Genomic DNA, 21,194 nt, shown 5'->3' with positions numbered 1-21,194 from the left:
TCGGGGCGCCTGGGTGGCTCAGTGGGTTCAGCCTCTGCCTTCGGCTCAGGTCATGATCCCAGGGTCCTGGGATCGAGCCCCACATCAGGCTCTGCTCCGCAGGGAGACCGCTTCCCTTCCTCTCTCTCTGCCTACCTCTCTGCCTACTTGTGATCTCTGTCTGTCAAATAAACAAATAAAATCTTAAAAAAAAAAAAAAAAAAAGAAAACTTATTCTCGGGGCACCTGGGTGGCGATTCATGATCCCGGCTCCTGGGATCGAGCCCCACATCAGGCTCCCTGCTCAGCAGGAAGCCTGTTCCTTCCTCTCTCACTCTCCCTGCTTGTGTTCCCCATCTCGCTGTGCCTCTGTCAAAAAAATAAAATCTTAAAAGAAAAGAAAAAGAAAATTTATTCCTAGACACAGGCACTAACGATTTCTTCCAAGAACATACAGCTCAAGTCAGTGCCCGAGCACCTACACTGGAGCCCCACTCAGAGTCACGGCACCCCCAGTCCCCAGCAGGGCGGATGAACCACACCAGGCTGTGAGGCCAGCAGCCTGGAGAGGGGCCCAGGGTGGCACTTCTCAGCTGGCCTCTCAAGCCACTAGACTTTAGGTGGATTCACAAAGCTTCTCACCTGGAAATCAAAGGTTTCATCGCAGTTGAAGACTAAAACAAAGCGTCCAAGCTGATGGCCAAGAGCTTTGACCGACTCTGTCTTCCCGGTCCCGGCCGGCCCTGTCATTTAAAGAGCAGGATGGAGCACTTGAGTCCACAGGGAGGGATCTTGGCTTTACACAATTCATTTACAAAACCAAAGATTTAACAACTACAAACAAATCTAAAATTCTAGAATGTTCCAGCTACAAAATTAAGAAATAGGTTTAAAGTCCCTGGTTTACTCTTTACAAAGTATGCTTACTCTTCACACTCCGTCCGTCCAGGTCTGTGGAGTAACTTACCAAACGGGGACCCTCCCAGCCTGGCCTCTAAGGCTTGAGTCATGGTCAAATAGCAGCGGTCGGTGAGCGGGGTCTGCACCAGCTTGTCCTGGACGCCGAGGTACTCAAAGCCATAGTTAAATTTGGCATTTGCCATTTGGATCGACAGCTGCTGGAGCACATCGGTTTGCTTAGGGTCGAAGTAAAAGCGCATCTGGCTGAGCCATTCGAATGATTTGGCGTTGTCAATCTTGCTTTTGATCAAGGACCGCGTCACATCCCTCTGGTGAACCAGCTCTGTAATCTGAGCAGAGGGTCAGTCTGAGAATTCATCAGGGACTGGAGAAGTACAGTGCCTTTCCTGGGGATGCGATCCCTGAACACCTTCAACTTGAGATGTAAGATCCAGTTACAGCGGCTTTTAGTAAATATTCCAAACTGTGAATTCATTCTTAAAACCAACAGAGCCGGGTGCCTGGGTGGCTCAGTGGGTTAAGCCTCTGTTTTTGGCTCAGGTCATGGTTCCAGGGTCCTGGGATCGAGCCCCGCATCGGGCTCTCTGCTCAGCAGGGAGCCTGCTTCCCCCTCTCTCTCTCTGCCTGCCTCTCTGCCTACTTGTGATCTCTGTCAAATAAATAAATAAAATCTTAAAAAAAAACCAAAACCCAACAGAGCTGTTATTTACACACTGGAATTGGGCAGAATCAAGAGCTGCAGCAAAACCAAACAACCAACAAAACTACTTTAAGTGCAAACTCTGCAACCGTCAGGACATGCGTCTCCGACCTCACAGTCTGGCCCCTACGGGCTGGGCGCAACACGGGCGCCGACCCCTGGGCGCTGCTCTGGGAAGGGATGCGGAGCAAGAGCGGAAAGCCCTGATCCAAGCTTATCACCTCCTGTTTACCAGGACGTGTACACGAAACTCCCCGCTCTGGCACGGTCACCTGCCGACAGGACCAGACAGCAAATACCCACCCCAGACTCATAAACTCGCCACCTCCTTTTCTCCCTAACACCAATCAGAGGACTTCGCAGGCACAAGCGCCTGACCGGTGAGGAACAAGTCGGACACGGGACTCACCAAGTGCTCCAGCTTCCGTCTCCGGAGCGGCGGCTGCTCCATGAGGACAGAGTCGGCCAACACGTTGAGAGTGACCTCCACGTTGCTCAGCACGGAGTGCAGGGGCGCCGCGTCCCCGCTACCCCCGATGCTGCTCAGCGCGGTCTCCACATTTTCAGACCAGGCGATCTGGGCTGACAGAACCACAAGCTGGGCCTGAACAACACAAGACACAAGAACCAAAGGATCATCTCGGACACCAGCGCGTGCACCTGCCTTTATGCCGACCCACTTCTGCCGCATTTACCTGGTACTTATCAATCCAAGTGATGTATGTATTCGGGTCAATTGAAGTTGCTTTACCAAAAATCTCAACTTCTGTAACAGACTCAGCAAGAAGTTTAGCCAGTGTGACTCTCATCTCCTTTTCTACCAGCGTGAGCCACTCGTTGATTTTGGGATGCTCGGTAATCGACACAGGAGTTTTAAACATAACCTGAAATAAATACAATTTAAGAATGAAGATTGTGCCAAGATAGGAGAGAAGCATTCTTAGTTACAATCACACATTCAACTACCTCCTCTCCTTCACGGGATGAAATGCCCAAGACGACAGAGTTATCCTCGTTCAGGATGATGCTCGAAACTCCAGCAAACATTTTCTTGAAATGTTTCTGTAACTTAGCTACATTCTTACTGTTTCCAATAATTTCAAGCAAATCTTCATCACCCACAAAATAGAACCTAAAATTAAAATAGCATTCAAGTTGCTAAAATGTTATACATAGGTAAGTAGTCAATCAAAATGTAACTTCAAGGGACGCCTGGGTGGTTCAGTGGGTTAAGTCTCTGCCTTCCGCTCAAGTCATGATCTCAGGGTCCTGGGATCAAGCCCCGAGTTGGGTTCTCTGCTCAGTGCAGAGCCTACTTCCTCCTCTCTCTCTCTCTCTCTGCCTGCCTCTCTGCCTACTTGTGATCTCTGTCAAATAAATAAATAAAATCTTAAAAAAATGTTTTTCGAAGATTTTATTTATTTATTCTGATTTTATTTATTTGACAGAGAGAGATCACAAGTAGGCAGAGAGGCAGGCAAAGAGAGAGGGGGAAGCAGGCTCCCCGCTGAGCAGAGAGTCTGATATGGAGCTCAATCCCAGGACCCTGAGATCATGACCCAAGCTGAAGGCAGAGGCTTTAACCCACTGAGCCACCCAGGCGCCCCCCCCCCCCAAAAATGTAACATCAAACTGGGGGAAGGGAAACTGGATTTGGATGGTGGTGGTCAATCTCCAAGTCTGAACAGAGATCACATTAAACTTCTTCCAGCCCTCGGCAGAAGATAAATTTTTTAAAGATTTTATTTATTTATTTGACAGAGAGAGAGAAAGAGATCACAAGTAGGCAGAGAGGCAGGCAGAGAGGGGGAGGGGGGGTAGCAGGCTCCCTGCTGAGCAGAGAGCCTGATGCAGGGCTTGATCCCATCACGCTGAGATCACGACCTGGGAGGAAGGTGGAGCCTTAGCCCACTGAGCCACCTAAGGGCCCCCGTATTTTTTTTTTTTAAAGATTTTATTATTTATTTATTTATCTGCTGAGCAGAGAGCCCGAGGTGGGACTCGATCCCAGGACTCTGAGATCACGACCTGAGCCAAAGGCAGAGGCTGAACCCACTGAGCCCCCCAGGTGCCCCAGGAGACACATATTTATCTAAGAAGTTACTGAAAAGGAATTCCGCGGATTTCATGTCATTTGCCTTACGTCATGGACTTTTTATTTACTTATTTTACCTTTTACATGATCTTATTTGTTAAAAGCCTATTCAATTTATAGTAAGCAAACTATGCAGAAAGGAAGAAATACCACTTGGAAAATAATCAGAGCTAAATTTTTAACAGTTATGAGGTGCCTGGAAGGGTGGATAAGAGTTTCAGTGAAGCTTCATAAACAAATGCAAGGGAAAAAATGAGGGATTATTCATTATAATTAGGAATACGTGCACGAAAAGAGAGTAATATTCATTAAACGGATTACTGGTAACAAAACTCCTGATGTAAAAACCATCAACACGGGGCCCCAGAAGGGAGAGCAGACGGCTCTTGAAATTGAACTTCACTTCTGTGCAAGTCAAAGCAAGCATCTCACCTGGGGAAAGACGATCGCTCCCTTTCCAGGTATTCTCCCAATGCTTTCTGGATCTTTCCTAGCAGGTCTGCCAATCTCTCCAGAGACCTCTGTACCCCCTGGATGTTCAGAACATCCATAACAAGGGGGGACTTGGATACTTTTTTCATCAGAGCCAAAAACTCCGTGCTGATACTACAAATCAAATTGAAATCGTTGTTAGCTTTTACGTGAAGAGCGGTTAGCAGACACATCTACGACTCGGCTCTCTTGCTCCCTGGCTGGAGGTCGTACCTCTGGAACCGCTGTGTTTCCACCGGCAGCAGGTGCTTGATATCCGCACTGCCCGTGAAGATGCCTTCCAGATAGACCCACCGTCTCTGCACGTCGATCCACACGTCAAAGAGAGCCATGATCCGATTCAGCTTGTCTTCCCAGCTCAGGGCATCTTCCTCGAAAACCTAGTGGACAGATGGAAAGCAGATCCCAGCTGCTAAACCTTTCACTCATAGATATGCCAAAGCTTACTAAAAAAATGCAAATTAGGTCAACTTATTTGACTTACACTTCAAAAACCAGTCAAAAGATATTACAGAGAAAGTGCAGGAGAACGCTCAGTAAGAGAGGCAAGGCTTCCCCGGCAACCGTACCTTGTAATATGGAGACAGCTTCATGGCCGAGACGCTGTTGATGTGCTCTTTGACCTTGTTGAAGAGGTCATCCCAGCCTCGGATCAAGCGACACTTGTTCTGATAGTTAACCAAGTCTAACTCGTAAGTATTCCATACCTCTCTTATCTGAATTAAAACCAAAAGAAGGGATGTTATAGATATGTGGGCATTCACCAGCAGCACAAGCGAGCAGGTGTCACGGGAACAAATGGACCACAGAGGCAGCTGTTCTTACACAGCTCAAAGCTACGTCACAGCTAGAAATGTGACATGAAAACGGCTACCGATCTATTATTTACCTGCTTCAAAAATTCTTCCAAAGCCATCTCCCCTTGTGCCACAAGCAGCACGTCCTTGACAATAGCTTCATTTTTCTGCAAGTCAACATCCCAGATCTGGCCAAGGGTTAGCTCAGAAACAACCCAATTAACATGAAGCCTTTTCATCAGCTGCTTCCAATGGCGATCTTTGAGTGCCTCGGATTTCAGCTCAATCACCAGCATGTTTATCTGCGGAGAGAGTCAGCAGATCACCTGTGCAGCCGTGCTCCTAGCGGACGCCCGGGACCCCAGCCCTGACTCACTACCTTCAGGTAACCTTTCAGAAGCCTCTGGACAAACTCATAGGATGCGTACTGCCGTAATCGCGCGGGGAAGTTTTTCAGCTGGTTCAGGAGGCCATCTAAATTCTGTCGAAGCTGTGGAGAGAAAAGGTGGTATTTAGTTCGCCAACACTTTCTTTAAATGGCGACGTATCTTATAAAACGCTTTGAAGGGGTGCTGAGTGCAGTAGCTGGTTAAGAGTCCAACTCTTGACTTCGGCTCAGGTCAGTGTGTCAGTGTCAGGAGACTGAGCCCCGCGTCAGGCTCTGCACTGAGCAGGGAGCCTGCTTCTCTCCTTCTCCCTTTCCCTCTGCCCCTCCCCCCGCTCCATCTCATTCTCTCATCTCAAATAAATTAAGTTATTTAAAAAAACCACCTGGTTTTGAAGCACATTTTACATCCGTCCAGACAAAATCCGTAAACGACCACCCCGTGACACTTGGTGAACTCACGCCAGATGGAAAAGCTTCTAAGCAAAGCCCACACCTCCCCACACGTGAGGGCACGCAACAGCTGCTGGACTAGGTCTACCTTCCGAGGCTGGACGGAGACCCACGGCTGCTCCTTCATCTGATCAATCTGCTCCCAGACCTTGGAAAGTTCTGACCAAACGCCTTTGAGATCCTGTAGTTCCTCTAAGGCCACCTGTGATGGCGACAGCGCAGCAGTGAGCCTCTGGATGCAGGAACCACTGCAGGTCTGGCAGGGCCCTTGAGATGGCCCCGGTCAAGGGCAGAGCGAGGGTGAGGAGCCCCACCCCTACCTCCTGGGGTTCGTACCTGGACGCGCTCTTCACTGCCGCTGAGAAGTCCTGTATCTGTCAGTTCTAGCGCCTCCTTGGCCTTTGCGCACTTCTCCCGGTCGTCCTTCAGCCTGCCAAACTTCCCTTCATATATGGTGAGAGCCTGAAGCGCCTCCTCCGGGCGAAGATTGCCCTGCAAGCAAAGTGCGGAATCGCAGAGCTAAGTCTCAGGACAGATGCCTGCCTGGGCTCTGAAACGGTGGGGAGAGCCTGCGAGGAGTCTGGAAATCTGTGATTCTTTAAACACGTCTCTGTGTATGTACCTCTTCAGCAAGATAAATGCTTATGATCCGTTTATGTTAACGAATGTAACTTTCACTCCCGTATTTGACATAAACAAAGCATGAATAAGAAAGGTAGAGCACCGATGTGCCTCATTGGCTCAGTCGGAAGAGCAAGTGACGCCTGATCTCGGGGTCATGAGTTCGAGCCCTGTGATGGGTACAGAGATGACCTGAATCAACGCCTATTTAAAAAAAGAAAAAAGGGGGCGCCTGCGTGGCTCAATGGGTTAAGCCTTTGCCTTCGGCTCAGGTCATGGTCTCAGGGTCCTGGGATTGAGCCCCGAGTTGGGCTCTCTGCTCAGCAGGGACCTGCTTCCCCCCTTCTCTGCCTGCCTCTCTGCCTACTTGTGATCTCTCAAATAAGAAAAGAAAAAGTCTTAAAAAAAGAAAAGGTAAAAGAAACAAGAAACAAGAAGGTGGAGCACCACTCCATTTAGCCACCATCTCACTGAGTGCCTGGGGAGGTCGGAAGAGAAGAGTCAGGACAGATCGGGGCTGGGAGGAGGCCTCTCCCAATCTGAGGGCATGGGGCTCTCGGGGGGGGCGGGGGGGGGGGCTGCCAGCCATGCCCTCCCCGAGGCACACAGCCACTGCATCAGTTACCGAGAGAAGGACGAGAAATCAAGTGGTCCTCAGTGAAATGGCCTCTAGTTGAGAATTAAACTATGATTTGCTGACTCTTCAATAACTTGAAAATGACTAGATAAAATATAAAAAAATTAAACTGTAACACATTACTAGCAAAAAATGGCAATAAACAATATTCGAATTTTGGTGATCAGAATCTTGCCTATGGAGGAATACTCACTCCCCTGCTAGAGCCAGCATTCTGCATAAGCTACAGTCCCGGCACTTGTGAAAGCAAATGGCTTCTTAAAACAGTGGCCCTCGAACCAGAATTAAACACAAAGTAGGACCTCTGGGTCCAAGAGCACAGGCAGGGCTGAGGCAGGACAGAGCTCTGCTGAGTAGGTGGGAGGCTAGATCTGTCAACAGGCCTGCTGCGGAACTCCTACACCCCAAACCAGAACACCAGATTAACATTCGGAGTGTCATACCCATCTGTCCCCTCTTCTCCCCTGTCTATGCTCCTGTTTTCATGTCTAAACAAATCAGACTGAACTCCCCCAGGAAACCAGGTACACGGTTCTGTACTTGCTTGAGCCTTGCACACACTGTCGCCTCTAATGAACCCCCTCCCCACCACCGCATGACTTGCCGGCTCCCCTTCCTCCCGCAGGTCTCCCCTCAGACGCCACCCTTCCTGTAAGGCAGCACACCACCAACACTCCTCGTCTGCCTGGGCCCTTCCCCATGGCACCGATCCCCATCTGACTCAAATACATGTCTTCTGTGCTCGTTTTCACCTGCCTCTTCCACTGCAGTGTCCCTCCTGGTCATTGCTCTGTTCCCACTGCCTGGAACATAGTCCGTGCTAGTAAATATCTGAATGAACCAAGAGGACTGAGGGGGCAGGTCCTGGGTACAGACGCAACGATGACAACAAGGATGGCAGGACCTGCCTCCCACAGCACATGGCAACGTGAGGCTCAGCCTGTGTCTGCGAGAAATTAAATTCTAATTTTTGAGTATGCCTAAGTAAGAGAATAACTTAAGAACAGAAGACCTTCTATTTTTAAAACCACCTGCTGACTTCTGATCGTCACGAGGGCTTCTAGGTAAAAAGAGCTCTAAGTTGGTAAGTGCTGTTTAAGTTACAAAAAGGTAAGTCCTCATCACTGGAACTCTAAGTCCGAGCAAGCCTTCAGCGTGGGAGAAGGACACGGACTCGCAGTGGGGGTTGCCGTGGGGCTGGGGCGTGGCGGGCGGGGCTCACCGTGACGGGCTTGGTTTTCTCCCAGTCCGCCAGCAGGTCTGTGGTGCGGCTCTCCACTGCCCGGTCCTCCTGCACAATCTTCATCTGCAGGTTCGCCACCTGCTGCTGGATGGCAGAGTCCTTCCGCCGCATGATGTCGTTAAAGGCCCCCCACTCGCCCTCAATGTTGTCGATGTAGAGCCAGGAGGGTGGGAACTGGAACCTTTGCTTTTCCAGCAAGCGCTGGCCATTGCGGTAGAGCTTTGAGAGGTGAACAACACAGGGTTTTTTTTCTTTCACAACAGAAACCATCGTCAGATTCCCATGTGAAAGGAAAACACCCTGCGGCTCTAGAATACAGAACATCAGTACATTTGCTCTTGTCCAGAAACCTGCCCAGGGAGTGCGGTGCCCAGGAAGCAGCACGGCCCAAGCCTGAGGCAGCTGGTGCACCCCACACCCGGCTGCGCCCGAGTGGCCCCGAGAGGACAGAAGGCACGCTGCTGAGGTGCTTCCCCTGCTCCTTCCGAGTCAGAAAAACCAATGCACGTGTGACTCTAAGATCAACAGCTAACGTCCAAGATTTAAAAGGCAAGACAGAGTTGTTCTCAAACCTCAACGTGCTTAGCAGTCACCTGCAGAGCTCTTTAAAATGCAGACCCTGGGACGCCAGGATCCGCGTTTAAACCAGCTCAGCAGGTGGGTCAAGGAAGTGGTGTGCGGACTGTGCGGACCTAACTCCAAGCGCCTCCCGGGCCGATGCTGGGACTCTGAACTGTTTCCGGAGCTCACCTCAACTTGTTTTTCAAACTGTTTGATCTTCCGTTTCAAAGACTGCACGTAGGTGATGAAGGTCACTGCGTCGGAGGTGCTGGCCGTGTCCACCGAGTGCTGCTCCAGCTCCTGGCGTGACTGTTCGGAGAGAACACAGAAGGGTAACTCGGAGCCCAGGTCACCAGCAGACTCGTCCCGCTGCCAGGATCCTGCTTCCTCACCTTGGAGATCTGGGAGTGGAATTCCGTCATGTTTGATCCGAGCATCTGCCCAAATTTGCTGAGGACCTCCTTATGCCAAGAGTCGTACTTCAAGTTCACCTTAGACTGAACCTGCAGGTGAACGAGCCCCCGACAACAGGCCATCAGCTCCGTCAGGCTTCAGCTGCATCCCCGTCCCCAAGACGCTGCCTTGAGAGCCAGCCGCCTCCACCCCTTGTGACAAGACAGCAGAGCTCACCTTGCCATAATCTATAACTACTGGCCCAAACTCTTTCTTGGTTTCTGCGTTGTCGAAAGTGCCTCTGGCCTTCCTTATTTGAACCAGAAGAGCCTGCCATTTGTTGAGATCTTCCCCCAGTCTGTTGTAGATGTTCTCAGCCTGCATGTCCCACAGGCACTGATACTGAAGCCAGACCTGCAGACGAAGCGCACGGTCAAGCACACAGCTGGCCTCTCACTGTGTAGACCACTCGTGCATATGACGTTCATATTTCATTAAAAAGACTCACTTTCAACACTGCTACAAAAATTCACTTCAAACTCTCAGAATTTTCATATTAAAAGAGAATAAAATTTACTGCTCTCTGAAATGAGAGTTAATAGACTATAAGATTTGCTCTACTGCTGACTGTTTAAAGTAAGAGTTATCTAGCGTATCACATGGTATACACAGTGCACAGATTTTAGCTCCCACCTCTATTAGACAGCATACGCACTACATTAAAATAGACTGTATTTGAATATTTGAACGACACTGGGAGCTTCTCACCTTGACGTACTGCTCAACCTCAGTCACGATGCCCATGACCGCAGAGTAGGACTCCTCTAGGGCAACGGGGCCATCAGGCATCCGCGTTAGAGCGTTCCGGTAGAACTTCTCTTCTTCAGTCAGCTCATAATGTACGCCCACCTAGGGAAGCAGAGGCGGAAGGAGCACAAACAGCATATACAAAATGTTCATCTCAGAGCCCCTTTTACTGAATGCAAATGAACCGCAGGAATAGCTTGCTATGAAAATGGCATTTAATGTCCCCTTATCCCAGCCACGAGAAATCAGAGGCCTACTCGTACTTCACTCATCGGCCAATAAAGGGAACATCAGACCAACCACAAGCTAGCGCATGCGGTGTCACTACGTAAAAGCAGTTGCAGAGCCTTCCGGGCCCTGGGAACAGAGGCCCAGAGACCTGAGCCTCTCCGTGGCAGTGAAAACCAAAGGTGAGGTCTAAAGGACAAAGACGACCTCGACCACAGTTACACCAGCCTGGATGACGGAAGTGATGACCAGCCATCGCGTCAATGAGCGGAGCACTGGCTATGTGCCAGGCACTGTTCCAGGCACGAGAAACAGCCAGACAAAAATCTCTGCTCCCATGGACTTACATTCTGCGGGAGGACAGACAGGGAAAAGAAACTCTACAGAACGTTATCGGGTGAGCAGCGCTCTGGAGACAAAGCAGGAAAGAGAAAGGCTGGGAGTATGGGGTGGGGGAGGTCAGGGAAGGCCCCACTGAGCAGGCCGGGGGGAGGGCGTGCGCTATGTCAGCATGTTGCTACCACAGGTTCCCAGCAGAGGTCAGCAAGTGCCTGTCTGAGGAGAGTGAGAGTGAGAGTCAGAGGCCAGTGTGGCCGGGGCAGAGTCAGTGAGCGGGATGCAGGCGCCAAGTCAGAGAGGTCACAAGCAGCACAGTAGGTGGGGCCCAGCGCTCTGCCATGGGACGTGGCTTTCATGCGGGGTGGCACGGGAAGCCATCAGTGGGCACTGGGAAGACCAGTGTCAGGACTGACATGAAATCTAAGTCTTACACTGCTGCTGTGTTGAAAATGGGTTTTAGGGGGACAGAAGCAAACACAAAGATCTGTCAGGGGGAACCTGAAGAACCCCATGAGGGGTGTCAGTACCTTGGATTGGTGGTATCAGTGGATGTGGGCAAAAAAGATCAAGGTCGATTTTGAAGACGGAGACAGTGGGAGGCCAGGATGACACCTCGACTTAGGCCTGAGTGGGCTGAAGGTAGGGAAAGGAAAGTCGGGGTGGGGGAGAGTCTGAGGGAGGGGGTCGGAGGTACGTTCAGTGTGTGGCACCCATCAGTCTGGGGGAGACGCCCGGGAGCCAGCAGGAGAGATGGGTCTGGAGGTCAAGACAAAGGCTGGGCTAGAGACGTGAGAACAGAGTTGTTACGCATGGCCAGCATTCAGTGAGTGGACTGTCGGGGACAGAGTTCTGGGGTGGGCAGCACACAGAGACAGGCAGAGGCTGGAAGGAGGAGAGCCAAAGAGGAGCCAGCAGAGGGGACTGGCCAGTGAGTGGGAGGAAAAGCAGGACAGCCAAGAGGAACAAGTATATCCAGCAGGAGGGGGTGCGCACCCGTCACATCCTGCCAATGCCACTTCTCAAGGGCCGAGAAGCCTGCCACAGTGACAGGGAAAGGCCGGGGACCCTCACGTCTGAGCGGTAGGGACCTGGAGCAGGGGTGCAGACAAGTCCTCTATGTTTTTACCAAGATAACCAAGAAGTAAGATGGCTAGAGGGTGTCAGGGGTCAGGCTTATTCACAGACAGGAGACTGAGCCACAGAGCAAGGGCATGGGACCCAGCCGAAGAGGGGCTGGCTTCATTTCCATCAGATGTGGAGACAAACAGAAACACGGCTGGTCAAAGACAGGACGTGACAAGAAATATCCTGCAGGGACGCCTGGGTGGCTCAGTTGGTTAAGCAGCTGCCTTCGGCTCAGGTCATGATCCCGGCGTCCTGGGATCGAGTCCCGCATCGGGCTCCTTGCTTGGCAGGGAGCCTGCTTCTCCCTCTGCCTATGCTCACTCACTCTCTCTCCCACTCTCTCTCTGACAAATAAATAAATAAAATTTAAAAAAAAAAAGAAAAGAAAAGAAAAGAAATATCCTGCAGTCTGTACAGACTGCCCAGAGCGGAAGGAGCCAGTATTCACAGTTGGGTCCCGATTAGCTGGTCACTGCCAAGTTTGGGCTAATCACTGTCAAGACTGTGAGTCTATAGGTGGTTGCTACAGCAAAAAATTCTAAGGACTCGGCCCCTGTTGCGTCTGGTCCAAAGCTAACAGTTTCTAGAAGAGCTGGCGTAACAGGCTGTGGAGATCTGCTTATGCGAAGTAATACTGCTTAGAGACCAAGGACTACCTTGTCTTTTGGGTTTTCCTTTTGCTCCAGAAATACATTATTAAGAGTGTATCTAGGATTTGTTTTGAAATAATCTAGTGGACGGAAAGGGATCAAAATTTAAATTGACCACACGATAATAAACAAAGCAGGCTGGTGTGAGTCCATGAGATTCCTAGTTTCACGTGTATCTGGAAACCTCTATAGTAAGTGGGGGTGGGGAGGAACCAGAACTAAAATTCCCAGAGAAGTTCATGGAGGGAATTTCTACGAGACTACCGAGATCGGAATTGTAGAGGCAACTATTCGGAAAGGCAGCCCAGGAAAACTGTCAGGTCACACAAGCCTCCTCTGTTTTCCCTTAGAGTGCTGGGCCCCAAGTGTGCAGACTGAGAAGACAGACAACAGCATAATTTAAAGAGGCATGACGGAGCGGTGGTGCCACAGAACCCCAGGGGGGCCCGGTCCGAGGGGTCACGGTGAGGGTGCCGGGAAGGCTCACCTGGTACCTCTGACTCTGGATCCGGGGAAGAGATAGGACAACCATCTTCCAGGCAAACATTTCCTGATACAGCTTGTACCTGCACTCTTCGATCGGTGGATTCAAGTAGATGACCTGATTGGTTATTCTTAGCTCATGAACAACATTCTGTAAGACAAAGATTTCATTTCTTACTCAGCAATCAGTTTCAATAAACTTGCTTTTATGCATTTGTGATGTCAGAGTCAGTATTCGTGAGATATGTGATCGTTTCTTGGTTAAAAATCTATTATGCAGGTGTGATTCTAACATACTAATAAACTGGTGAATGTCTCCAGGAGCCATTTTCAATTAAATGGTACTGAACATATGTGTGTGTGACTGTCACTCAGTAATCACCTCAAGGAAAATCAGGTGCTACGAATCCTGAAATTTGAAAGTGGGTATAAAGTATACAAATTATAGCTTTTTTTTTTCTGATTGTACAAAGCATTAGAATCATTTCAGAGAAATGTTCTTGATATAAACGCTTTTTAAGTAAAAAAAAAAAAAATGGTTTTGACACACAACACTTTCGCCCTCTAAATTTTATTAACCTACTCGAGTCTGAACCACGAGTGTGTTACCTGATTAGAGAATGTAGCCTTGTGTATTTCGTGCCCCCTCTAGAGGACTGTAAGGAGTCAGGGGGCAGGCACTGCTGAGGCTCCTCCTGGGTCCCCTGTACCTCGGTGAATATGTAACACTGCGGAGCGGAGCACCGTCTGACTGAATGTGCTGGCTGATCTCCGATACAGCAACCCCAGGATCTGAGAACCCTGTGCCACGGATGCAGGGATCGAGGCTGGCACGAGCTGTCAGACACGCACTTCGCGGAGGCAGGTTTACAGGCCAAGGTGAGGCCATGCCGCCTGCCAGTGTCTGCTTTGAGCTAAGCAAGAATTCCGACCCCATCTCCATGAGATAACTGCTTTAGCTTAGACATACTCATTTGCTTTTTTGCATCTCTGTATTTTAAAAAGTAGACTCTGGGGATAAATATATGTAATATTCCACAGTGAAAACACTTTTCAAGCATTAAGAGGAAAAAAACGAGAAGGTAACACCTGGGGAAACAAAATAGCCAATTGTTTCCCCTACATCAAAGTTTCTACCTTCTGTTCTTTTAGGCTTGTTTTCTGAGACTTTTTTGGGGGTAAATTTAACACAAACTGTGTAACGCAAATGCATGGCTTACTGAACTACTATGCGGCAGACACCTTTGAAACCAACGCCCACACTAGCAGACATGACCTATTTGCACAACCTGAACTAACACAATTTTCTAGAAGGCTTGCTGGGCCTCAGCTGGTCACTTCTTCACTCAAATGGGAAACTGGTGGCTTGGAGACAAGGACTGCTGTCCAGAGTGGTGACCACTGTGCTAGTCATTCTTCCACGACATGCTGAGATTTTGTGAAAAGTGACATTTTAGTGTCAGAGTCTAAACTTCTCCTTGTACAGATTACACTGGGTTCTTGAAATGATTTCTTGCACGTATGCTTAGAAAGCAGAGACTGTTTTATCCCGTGTAGATTTTTTCTAAAAATTTCCACTCTTATGGGGCACCTGGGTGGCTTAGTGGGTTAAGTGACTGCCTTCGGCTCAGGTCATGATCCCAGAGTCCTGGGATCAAGCCTAGCATCGGGCTCCCAGTTCCGTGGGGAGTCTGCTTCTCCCTCTGACCTTTTCCCCTCTTGGGCTCTCACTTTCTCCCTCTCTCAAATAAATAAAATAAAATAAAATCTAAAAATAAATAAATAAATTTAAAAAAAAAGATTTCCCACTTTTAAAAAACTTCCGATTTTATAATTATTTTAGACTTACAGGAAAGTTGCAAAGAAAGTATGAAGAGATTTTATATACCCTTCACCAGCTCCCGTTAATGTTGCCATCGAACATGGTACAACTACCAAACGAAGTAGACACTGACACAACACTACTAACTACTATACTGACTTCGGTCAGATTTCCCAGGCCCCCCACAGCACACACAGTAGTCACAGTTCCTAATCCCTTCCAACCTCTGACATTTTCTCAGTTTTTCCTTGTCTTTCATGACCTTGACACTCTTTTCTCATGGTCAGAATGAGTCTGGGAGCTGTGGGGACAAAGACCAAGGGGAAAGCGGCCATGTCACCACGTCGCACACATCGCCGGGGTAAAACAACGAGCACAAGACAGCACTGATGACGCCGACTGGTCGCCTGGGTGAGGGGTTGTCTGTTGGGTTTCTTCACTGTTAAGTGGCTTTCTCATTGGTACTTTTCAAGGGAAGAACCCTTTGTTTGATTGACCAGCAAACTGGATGCTACGGGAAATACTCACTTTAATCTTCGGCTCTCCGCCAGGCTTGTGACTAACTTGAGGCGCGTCTGTGTCCATGTCAACTTCTGCCTTATCTTCAGCTTGTCCAAGCAGCACCTGGGTCCAAGCTCTCAGGCCAGCTTGTAGGCGCACGCCCAATATTCTTTCAATCTACAGAGAAAGCAGGATGAAAGAGCAGTGTTCTTCCAAAAGGTAGCTTAACGAGCACGTCAGGTAGGAAGCCAATGCTTCAGGTCAAGCACGACGGTTGCTACCCCACCCTTCATCTTACCCTGGATCCCCACCTCACTAGGTCTCTCTCCCAGCCTCGGAGAACGCGACCTCCATCTGGGGGCTAACCCGATCACCAACCCTCGGACTTGTAAGGGACAAGGAGACGGACCTAGATGCAGTCAAGTCTTGCTATTTGCTCAACTCTCTAGAAAATTTACAAAACAAAAGTGTTTTCCTGGTAGCCTCAGAGATAAAACTAATAATCTACAATTTGGAGACTAAGCCTGATGTGTAAGTGACACACAACATTAGCTTGAGGTATGCGACATGATGGTTCCGTGTTTGTACGTACTGCAGAACCATGACCAGGTAAGACCAAGTAACATCTGTCAGCAGACACAGGCACCCATTATCTTTTAACAAGTAAAGAAAAAAGTCTTCTGATATGGAATGAGACCAGTGAACGTCCCATGAAGGGGATATCTGTGTGTCTTCGTGCAGTCTGTCCCTCCTGGGAATGCTGTAAAGGCTGCAGTGGCAAAGCCTGAGACTTCCAGTAGATTCGGAAGACTGGGCTTTGTGAAATTTCCCTGGGAGTGCTCCGTGTGTGGATACACTGTACCTCTGTGGGTCACAGGCTTTCTCTTCCTTTCTCCCTAAATGGATAACGAAGGTGCTTCGGAGCTGCCCACTGAGCAGCTCTGCCGTGAACCACCCTCCTCCCCGGGGCGCTCCGCAGATGCTGACACCCGCTGACGAGAAAGCCACGTGGGTGGTTAAGTATGTTTTAAACACATGCACAGCTGCACACAAGTACTTCCCTCTCTCCGCATACTTCTGTAGGGGTGAGCCCCGCTCCTCTACACCAGGAGTAAGACATATCTGGTTGCTGGGCATTTCTTTTCCTTTTTAATTAAGCTCTTGGCCCAACATGGGCCTTGAACTCACCACCCAGAGGTCTAAAGTCCCGTGCACTACCAACTGAGCCAGCCAGGCGCCCCTAGGCATTTCTTTTTAAACTGGGTGATGGAGAAGGGGCAGCGTGTCAGAGAAGGATGCCTGGAGACGAGAGCCAGGGAGAACCCCCTGCGTTACTGGGTGTGCAGGGAGGGCAGGAAGGAGACTGTCACGTATTCAGAAGATGAAGAGACTCCCCCCACCTGACCACCTGCAACCTGGAACAGACAGGAGTGTTGCTAGTTCCACAGCTCAGCTCCACCGTTAGCTAAATGGGATTTCCTGAGAAGAAACGGGACTACTGCTGGTAACTTCTATGGGAAAATGCTTTTCAGTGACAAACTAGTAAGCTTATAAAATCAGGCTGACTGTAGACGACCAAAAAGCACCGTAACCAGCCATCCCTCACCTCCATGTCAAGCTTGTTGACCCAGATGGGCAAGTTGGAGTAGGAGTGCAGATTCAAGTCGTCCACGGCCTTCTGGACTCTATTCAAGATCTCAGAGAAGGTCTTGTGGTCGTACAGGCAAGTCTCCAGCGAGCGGACCTCCAGGTCTATTTTTTCTTCAATGATCAGCAGGTCATCCACCTAAGGGAAGGCGCATCGAATGTTTAAAAGCCCATTCACACATCCCTTCACTGTTATGTGTATTTCTCAACGGACATATGTTTAAGGCAAAGGAGTTCTTCCAGGAATAGCCAATCCCATTTACTCGGGGGTCCCCACTCCTGTATTCCCCTGGAGGGAAGGGGGACCTCTGAGCCGTCTGGGTGCAGGAATCTGACGGGCCCGCTCCGTGCCTTCTCTCACTGAGCGCGGGCATGAGCACTAGACGCACGCCCCGGCTCGGACCTGCCTCCCGGCAGCAGGCTCAGAGCCAGGAGGCTCACAACCGCCCAGGTGCACTAGGGTCTGGGAAAGGAGTCTGGGTCTGGGGTGGGCCGACAGCAAGGGCCACGACTACAGAGCCCTGTCGTCCGTGCAGCTGCATCAGTAATAAAGGTCTCATGTCACTCGGTCAGACTCCCACGTCCTTCCCCTCTCCACTGGTTTCTAAACTCAGGCTGTTACTTAACGGTCTTCCCAGAGCCCCACCACCATCCCACAGCCCAGTAAGTAAAACGGCTGCTTCTCCCCTTCAGCTCACATGGCCCAGTGCTCTCCCCAGGAGGAAAGCTCCCATAGGAGAACTACCGAGTTCACGGGGGTGACGTTACTGCATTTAGTTCATTCCCGGTGGGGGCAGTAAATTACAACGCACCTTTTCCTGGAAGTTGAAGACGGTCTCCGCCAAGCGCTGCACGTACGGGTCGAGTTTGTAGGATTCCCACACCAGGGCAATGCCCTCCGCGATCAGAGCCTGCACCTCCTTTTTCAAGCCGGCCACCAGGAGGGAAATGGTGTTCCGCTCCTCCACCTTCTCACAGGTCCGCTCGTAGGTGCGCACGCTCTCGATCAGCGAGATGGCAAACGGGTATAGCTGGTTTGCTTGGTGAGCCTTATTCACGATTGCCAGCGGGACGCGGAAACCAAGCCACTTGAGGTTTCGAACTTCTTTGGAAAGCGTGATGATCTCTGGAAGGAAGTTAACTTTCAGCTTCAGGACGTTTCCGGTTCGGCCGCGGACGCGAGTGCTCTCGATGGTGAAGATGCGCCCCGAGACGCCGAGGTTGCGCTGCTGCACCTTCCGGGCCCAGTCGTCGAAGATCTCCTGAGTGTTGAGCTTCATGCGGAAGCTGTCCCCGTCCTGCTTCAGCTTCTGGCCCTCCACGTGGTTCTCCCAGCCCTTGCCCAGCACGTCCTCCACACGCTTCATGTAGGCACTCAGCTGGCGGTCGATCTGCTTGGCCCAGATGATGGAGCCCGACACGGGGGGCAGGTCACGCACGTGGCTCATCTTACACGCCTGACTCTGTGGGTACTGGACCTTGAACTTGTCATGGAGAGACTCGATGTCATCTTTCACACGCTGGATGAGCTGGGTCTGGTACTCGCGGATGGCCCCACGGATGTGAGGCCTGACGAAGAGCGCGTTGAACCTGGAGAAAATCCTGAACATCTCGTTCGCGTTCTTGGCTGTGCCGAGCTGATCCCTAAGGCGAGCAGTGATCCGGGTCTCTACTCTGTCGATTCGCTCATCGTATCTCTTCATGGCGGCCTCCCAAGCTTCCGTGCCTTCCTTGGAGACGTCCAGACCGTCCACTTCCTTGACGTTCTCGTACGCAAGGTTGACCTCCTCAATCGCATTCGCATCGGCCGCGTCGAAGAGAACCTCTGCCACTTTCATGTCCTGAGGCTCGGGGACTTCTCCCTGGTTCTGCTGGGCAACTGCTGTGACCTGAAAGAGGAGGATTTGTGACAAAGTTGATCGCACGAAGACTGTTGTTGACCGGACACCAGGAGCACACACCACACAACATAGCCGGTCCTGGCTGTGTGGCCAAATGTTTTATAACCAGAGCACAACAGAGCTGTGAGGAGTACGACACAGTATGTTCTAACTTCGTGTGTAAAGCTCTTCTGACAATACAGTTTTAGTTCTTAAGCTAAAATAACATATTAAAACCTGGGTTTTGGGTACTTGCCTCTTCAAAGCTTTGTCTACAATTAAAATGCGTTGGAAAGCTCAGTAAGTCACAAGAGCGCCACATATAAACTCAGCATCCAATGTAAACAGCCTTCCTTTTCGATGTTTAAAACTTGAATTATAATCCATGGGTAAGTCCCACAGCGGAGGGACAGAGAGAGGCTACGCCAACAGAGAAGAACTCCCCCCTTCGGCTCCCTGAAGCACTGGGGAGCAGCGGGGCACGGGCGTTGCCTCAGGAAGTCTCAGACTTCCCCGTACGTCTCCTGCCCACACTCCTGCAGAATTACAAAGCTGGGCAGGGGCCTTGATCTGGGTTCCCAGATGTCTTGAGAACTTGTTGGGCAGAGATCATCATTATTATTTTGACTAACCCCTAACTAAAATCTAGCATTTCCTACAATTATCAATGTACACAACAGTCACCCAGAGTTGGAGGTTCCACAGCCTTGTCACCAATAACTACTTCCTCATCACATTATATTTGTACATTTAAAAAAATACATATTTTATTTTATTTTAAAGATTTTATTTATTTATTTGACAGAGAGATCACAAGTAGGCAAAGCAGCAGGCAGAGAGGGAGGCGGAAGCAGGCTCCTGCCAAGCAGAGAGCCCGATGCGGGGCTCGATCCCAGGACCCTGAGATCATGACCTGAGCCAAAGGCAGAGGCTTAACCCACTCAGCCACCCAGGTGCCCCTGGACTGGATTTTTTAAAGGAAGAAAATCACTGATGAAGACAAAAGGTGAATTAAGAAGGAAAAAAAGCATGTACAAAGAAAAGGAGTCATTTAATTCTTTTATATAAATCTCAGACATATGCAATTATGAATGAGGCATCTGGGAAAAAGGTTAAGAAACACGTCCAAGTCACACAGCTCATTAAACAGTGGAATTTATCTTAACTTAAAACCCAGGAAGTCTGGCTCTAGGGTCCATGCATTTTTGGAGGAGGGATGAACGGATGGAGATTTGCTGTGAAAATACAGAGTCACTATATCAGTGACAGAGGACAGTGAAAGGGTGCAAACGGAACTCAAGAGGCATCTGGTGCAGAACAGAAGTGTGCATTCTAAGAAAAAGAAAGCAGGTTATAAAAACAACCCATGAACATATTTTACAAATGTGATGCATACCTGTGGCCTCAGGACCCTGACAATGACAGCCCTCAGCTGTTCGTGCTGGCGTCGAAACTTTCTCATCTGGTCAAGGCGGGCCTGGAGCTTCCTGTGAGCAGGGTTGATTCGCCAAACCATCTTCAGATTTTCTTCCCTTTTTCTTTTGACAATGTCTCTCAGTAACACCTGAAGCTTCTCATATTCATCATCCCAAGTCTGAAAGACTTCAAAGCATGCGACCATAACCTAGGATATAATTTACAAAAGGAAGCTTATTATTACAGCGTGTTTTCATCTCCGTGCCCTGAGGTGGGTTTTCTGATATATTAAAACTTACTTTTTCAAATTCTTCATAAGCAACATGCATCAATTTTCTGGTGCCCAGTACTTTGAGTAACTGAGAACTCAAGTCTCTTGAAATTGCCTCCACCAAACGCAGAGCCCTCTGAATGGGATATTTTGTGTTTCGGATCTTTCTCAAATGGGTGAAGATGGCAACAAGTGCCTGCCTTATTTTGTCCAGCTCAGTGGCAGACAGCAAATCATTCAGGGGAAAATCTTTCATCAGAGGATTGTAGTCATTCACTGTTTCCAAAGCCTGTTTTAGACCTAGGGTAACAGAGAAACGGTTAATGATTTTCATATGAAGTAACACAGGTATAATGCTCTCGGTCTACCACACCTTCATTAGGAAAAAGAAATACAACTGAGAGGATACTGCTTACAGCCTAACCCTGGGTAAGTAAACTGAAATACAGCCTCACCATGGAACATTCTGTTGTTGCAGAAGAGTCAGTGACACAGAAACTGTCAACGATATTTGACAAAAAGGAACATGTTATTAACAGGATGATCCTCTATTAATTAATGGACAGTCTTGTTGCCTTTTTTTTTTTTTCTCCATTTTCCAGCTATGAGATTTTAATGAATACATTTTACCTCAGGGAACTGACGGTTTGGTGCAGACTGGGGTATATACAATTTGGGGGACCCTTTATAAAAAATACAAAGCTATGTGCACAGATTGAGGTAAGAAAATAAATATTTATAATTACAC

The 21,194-nt window shown here is 49.3% G+C and overlaps 1 protein-coding gene across 1 annotated transcript in view; it reads right to left on the bottom strand.

Annotated features, from left to right (window-relative positions):
- The window catches only part of DYNC1H1 (dynein cytoplasmic 1 heavy chain 1), a 68,102-nt gene that overhangs the window by 34,017 nt on the left and 12,891 nt on the right, over positions 1-21,194 (bottom strand). The window contains exons 6-28 of the mRNA XM_080808611.1: positions 20,475-20,746; positions 20,156-20,383; positions 17,692-18,768; positions 16,839-17,018; positions 15,260-15,409; positions 12,914-13,060; positions 10,046-10,186; positions 9,515-9,691; positions 9,277-9,387; positions 9,074-9,193; positions 8,303-8,542; positions 6,159-6,314; positions 5,911-6,024; positions 5,364-5,474; positions 5,077-5,286; positions 4,757-4,903; positions 4,401-4,567; positions 4,128-4,301; positions 2,567-2,732; positions 2,296-2,484; positions 2,010-2,204; positions 947-1,229; positions 622-722 (exon numbers count right to left, since the gene is read on the bottom strand). Of these exons, the coding sequence (XP_080664737.1) occupies positions 622-722; positions 947-1,229; positions 2,010-2,204; positions 2,296-2,484; positions 2,567-2,732; positions 4,128-4,301; positions 4,401-4,567; positions 4,757-4,903; positions 5,077-5,286; positions 5,364-5,474; positions 5,911-6,024; positions 6,159-6,314; positions 8,303-8,542; positions 9,074-9,193; positions 9,277-9,387; positions 9,515-9,691; positions 10,046-10,186; positions 12,914-13,060; positions 15,260-15,409; positions 16,839-17,018; positions 17,692-18,768; positions 20,156-20,383; positions 20,475-20,746 (4,856 nt within the window). The remainder of the gene's footprint in view (positions 1-621; positions 723-946; positions 1,230-2,009; positions 2,205-2,295; positions 2,485-2,566; positions 2,733-4,127; positions 4,302-4,400; positions 4,568-4,756; positions 4,904-5,076; positions 5,287-5,363; positions 5,475-5,910; positions 6,025-6,158; positions 6,315-8,302; positions 8,543-9,073; positions 9,194-9,276; positions 9,388-9,514; positions 9,692-10,045; positions 10,187-12,913; positions 13,061-15,259; positions 15,410-16,838; positions 17,019-17,691; positions 18,769-20,155; positions 20,384-20,474; positions 20,747-21,194) is intronic.

This window comes from Martes martes (genome assembly GCF_963455335.1).
Source record: "Martes martes genome assembly, chromosome: 7".
Taxonomy (NCBI): domain Eukaryota; kingdom Metazoa; phylum Chordata; class Mammalia; order Carnivora; family Mustelidae; genus Martes; species Martes martes.
This window is presented reverse-complemented; position numbering and strand designations above follow the sequence as displayed.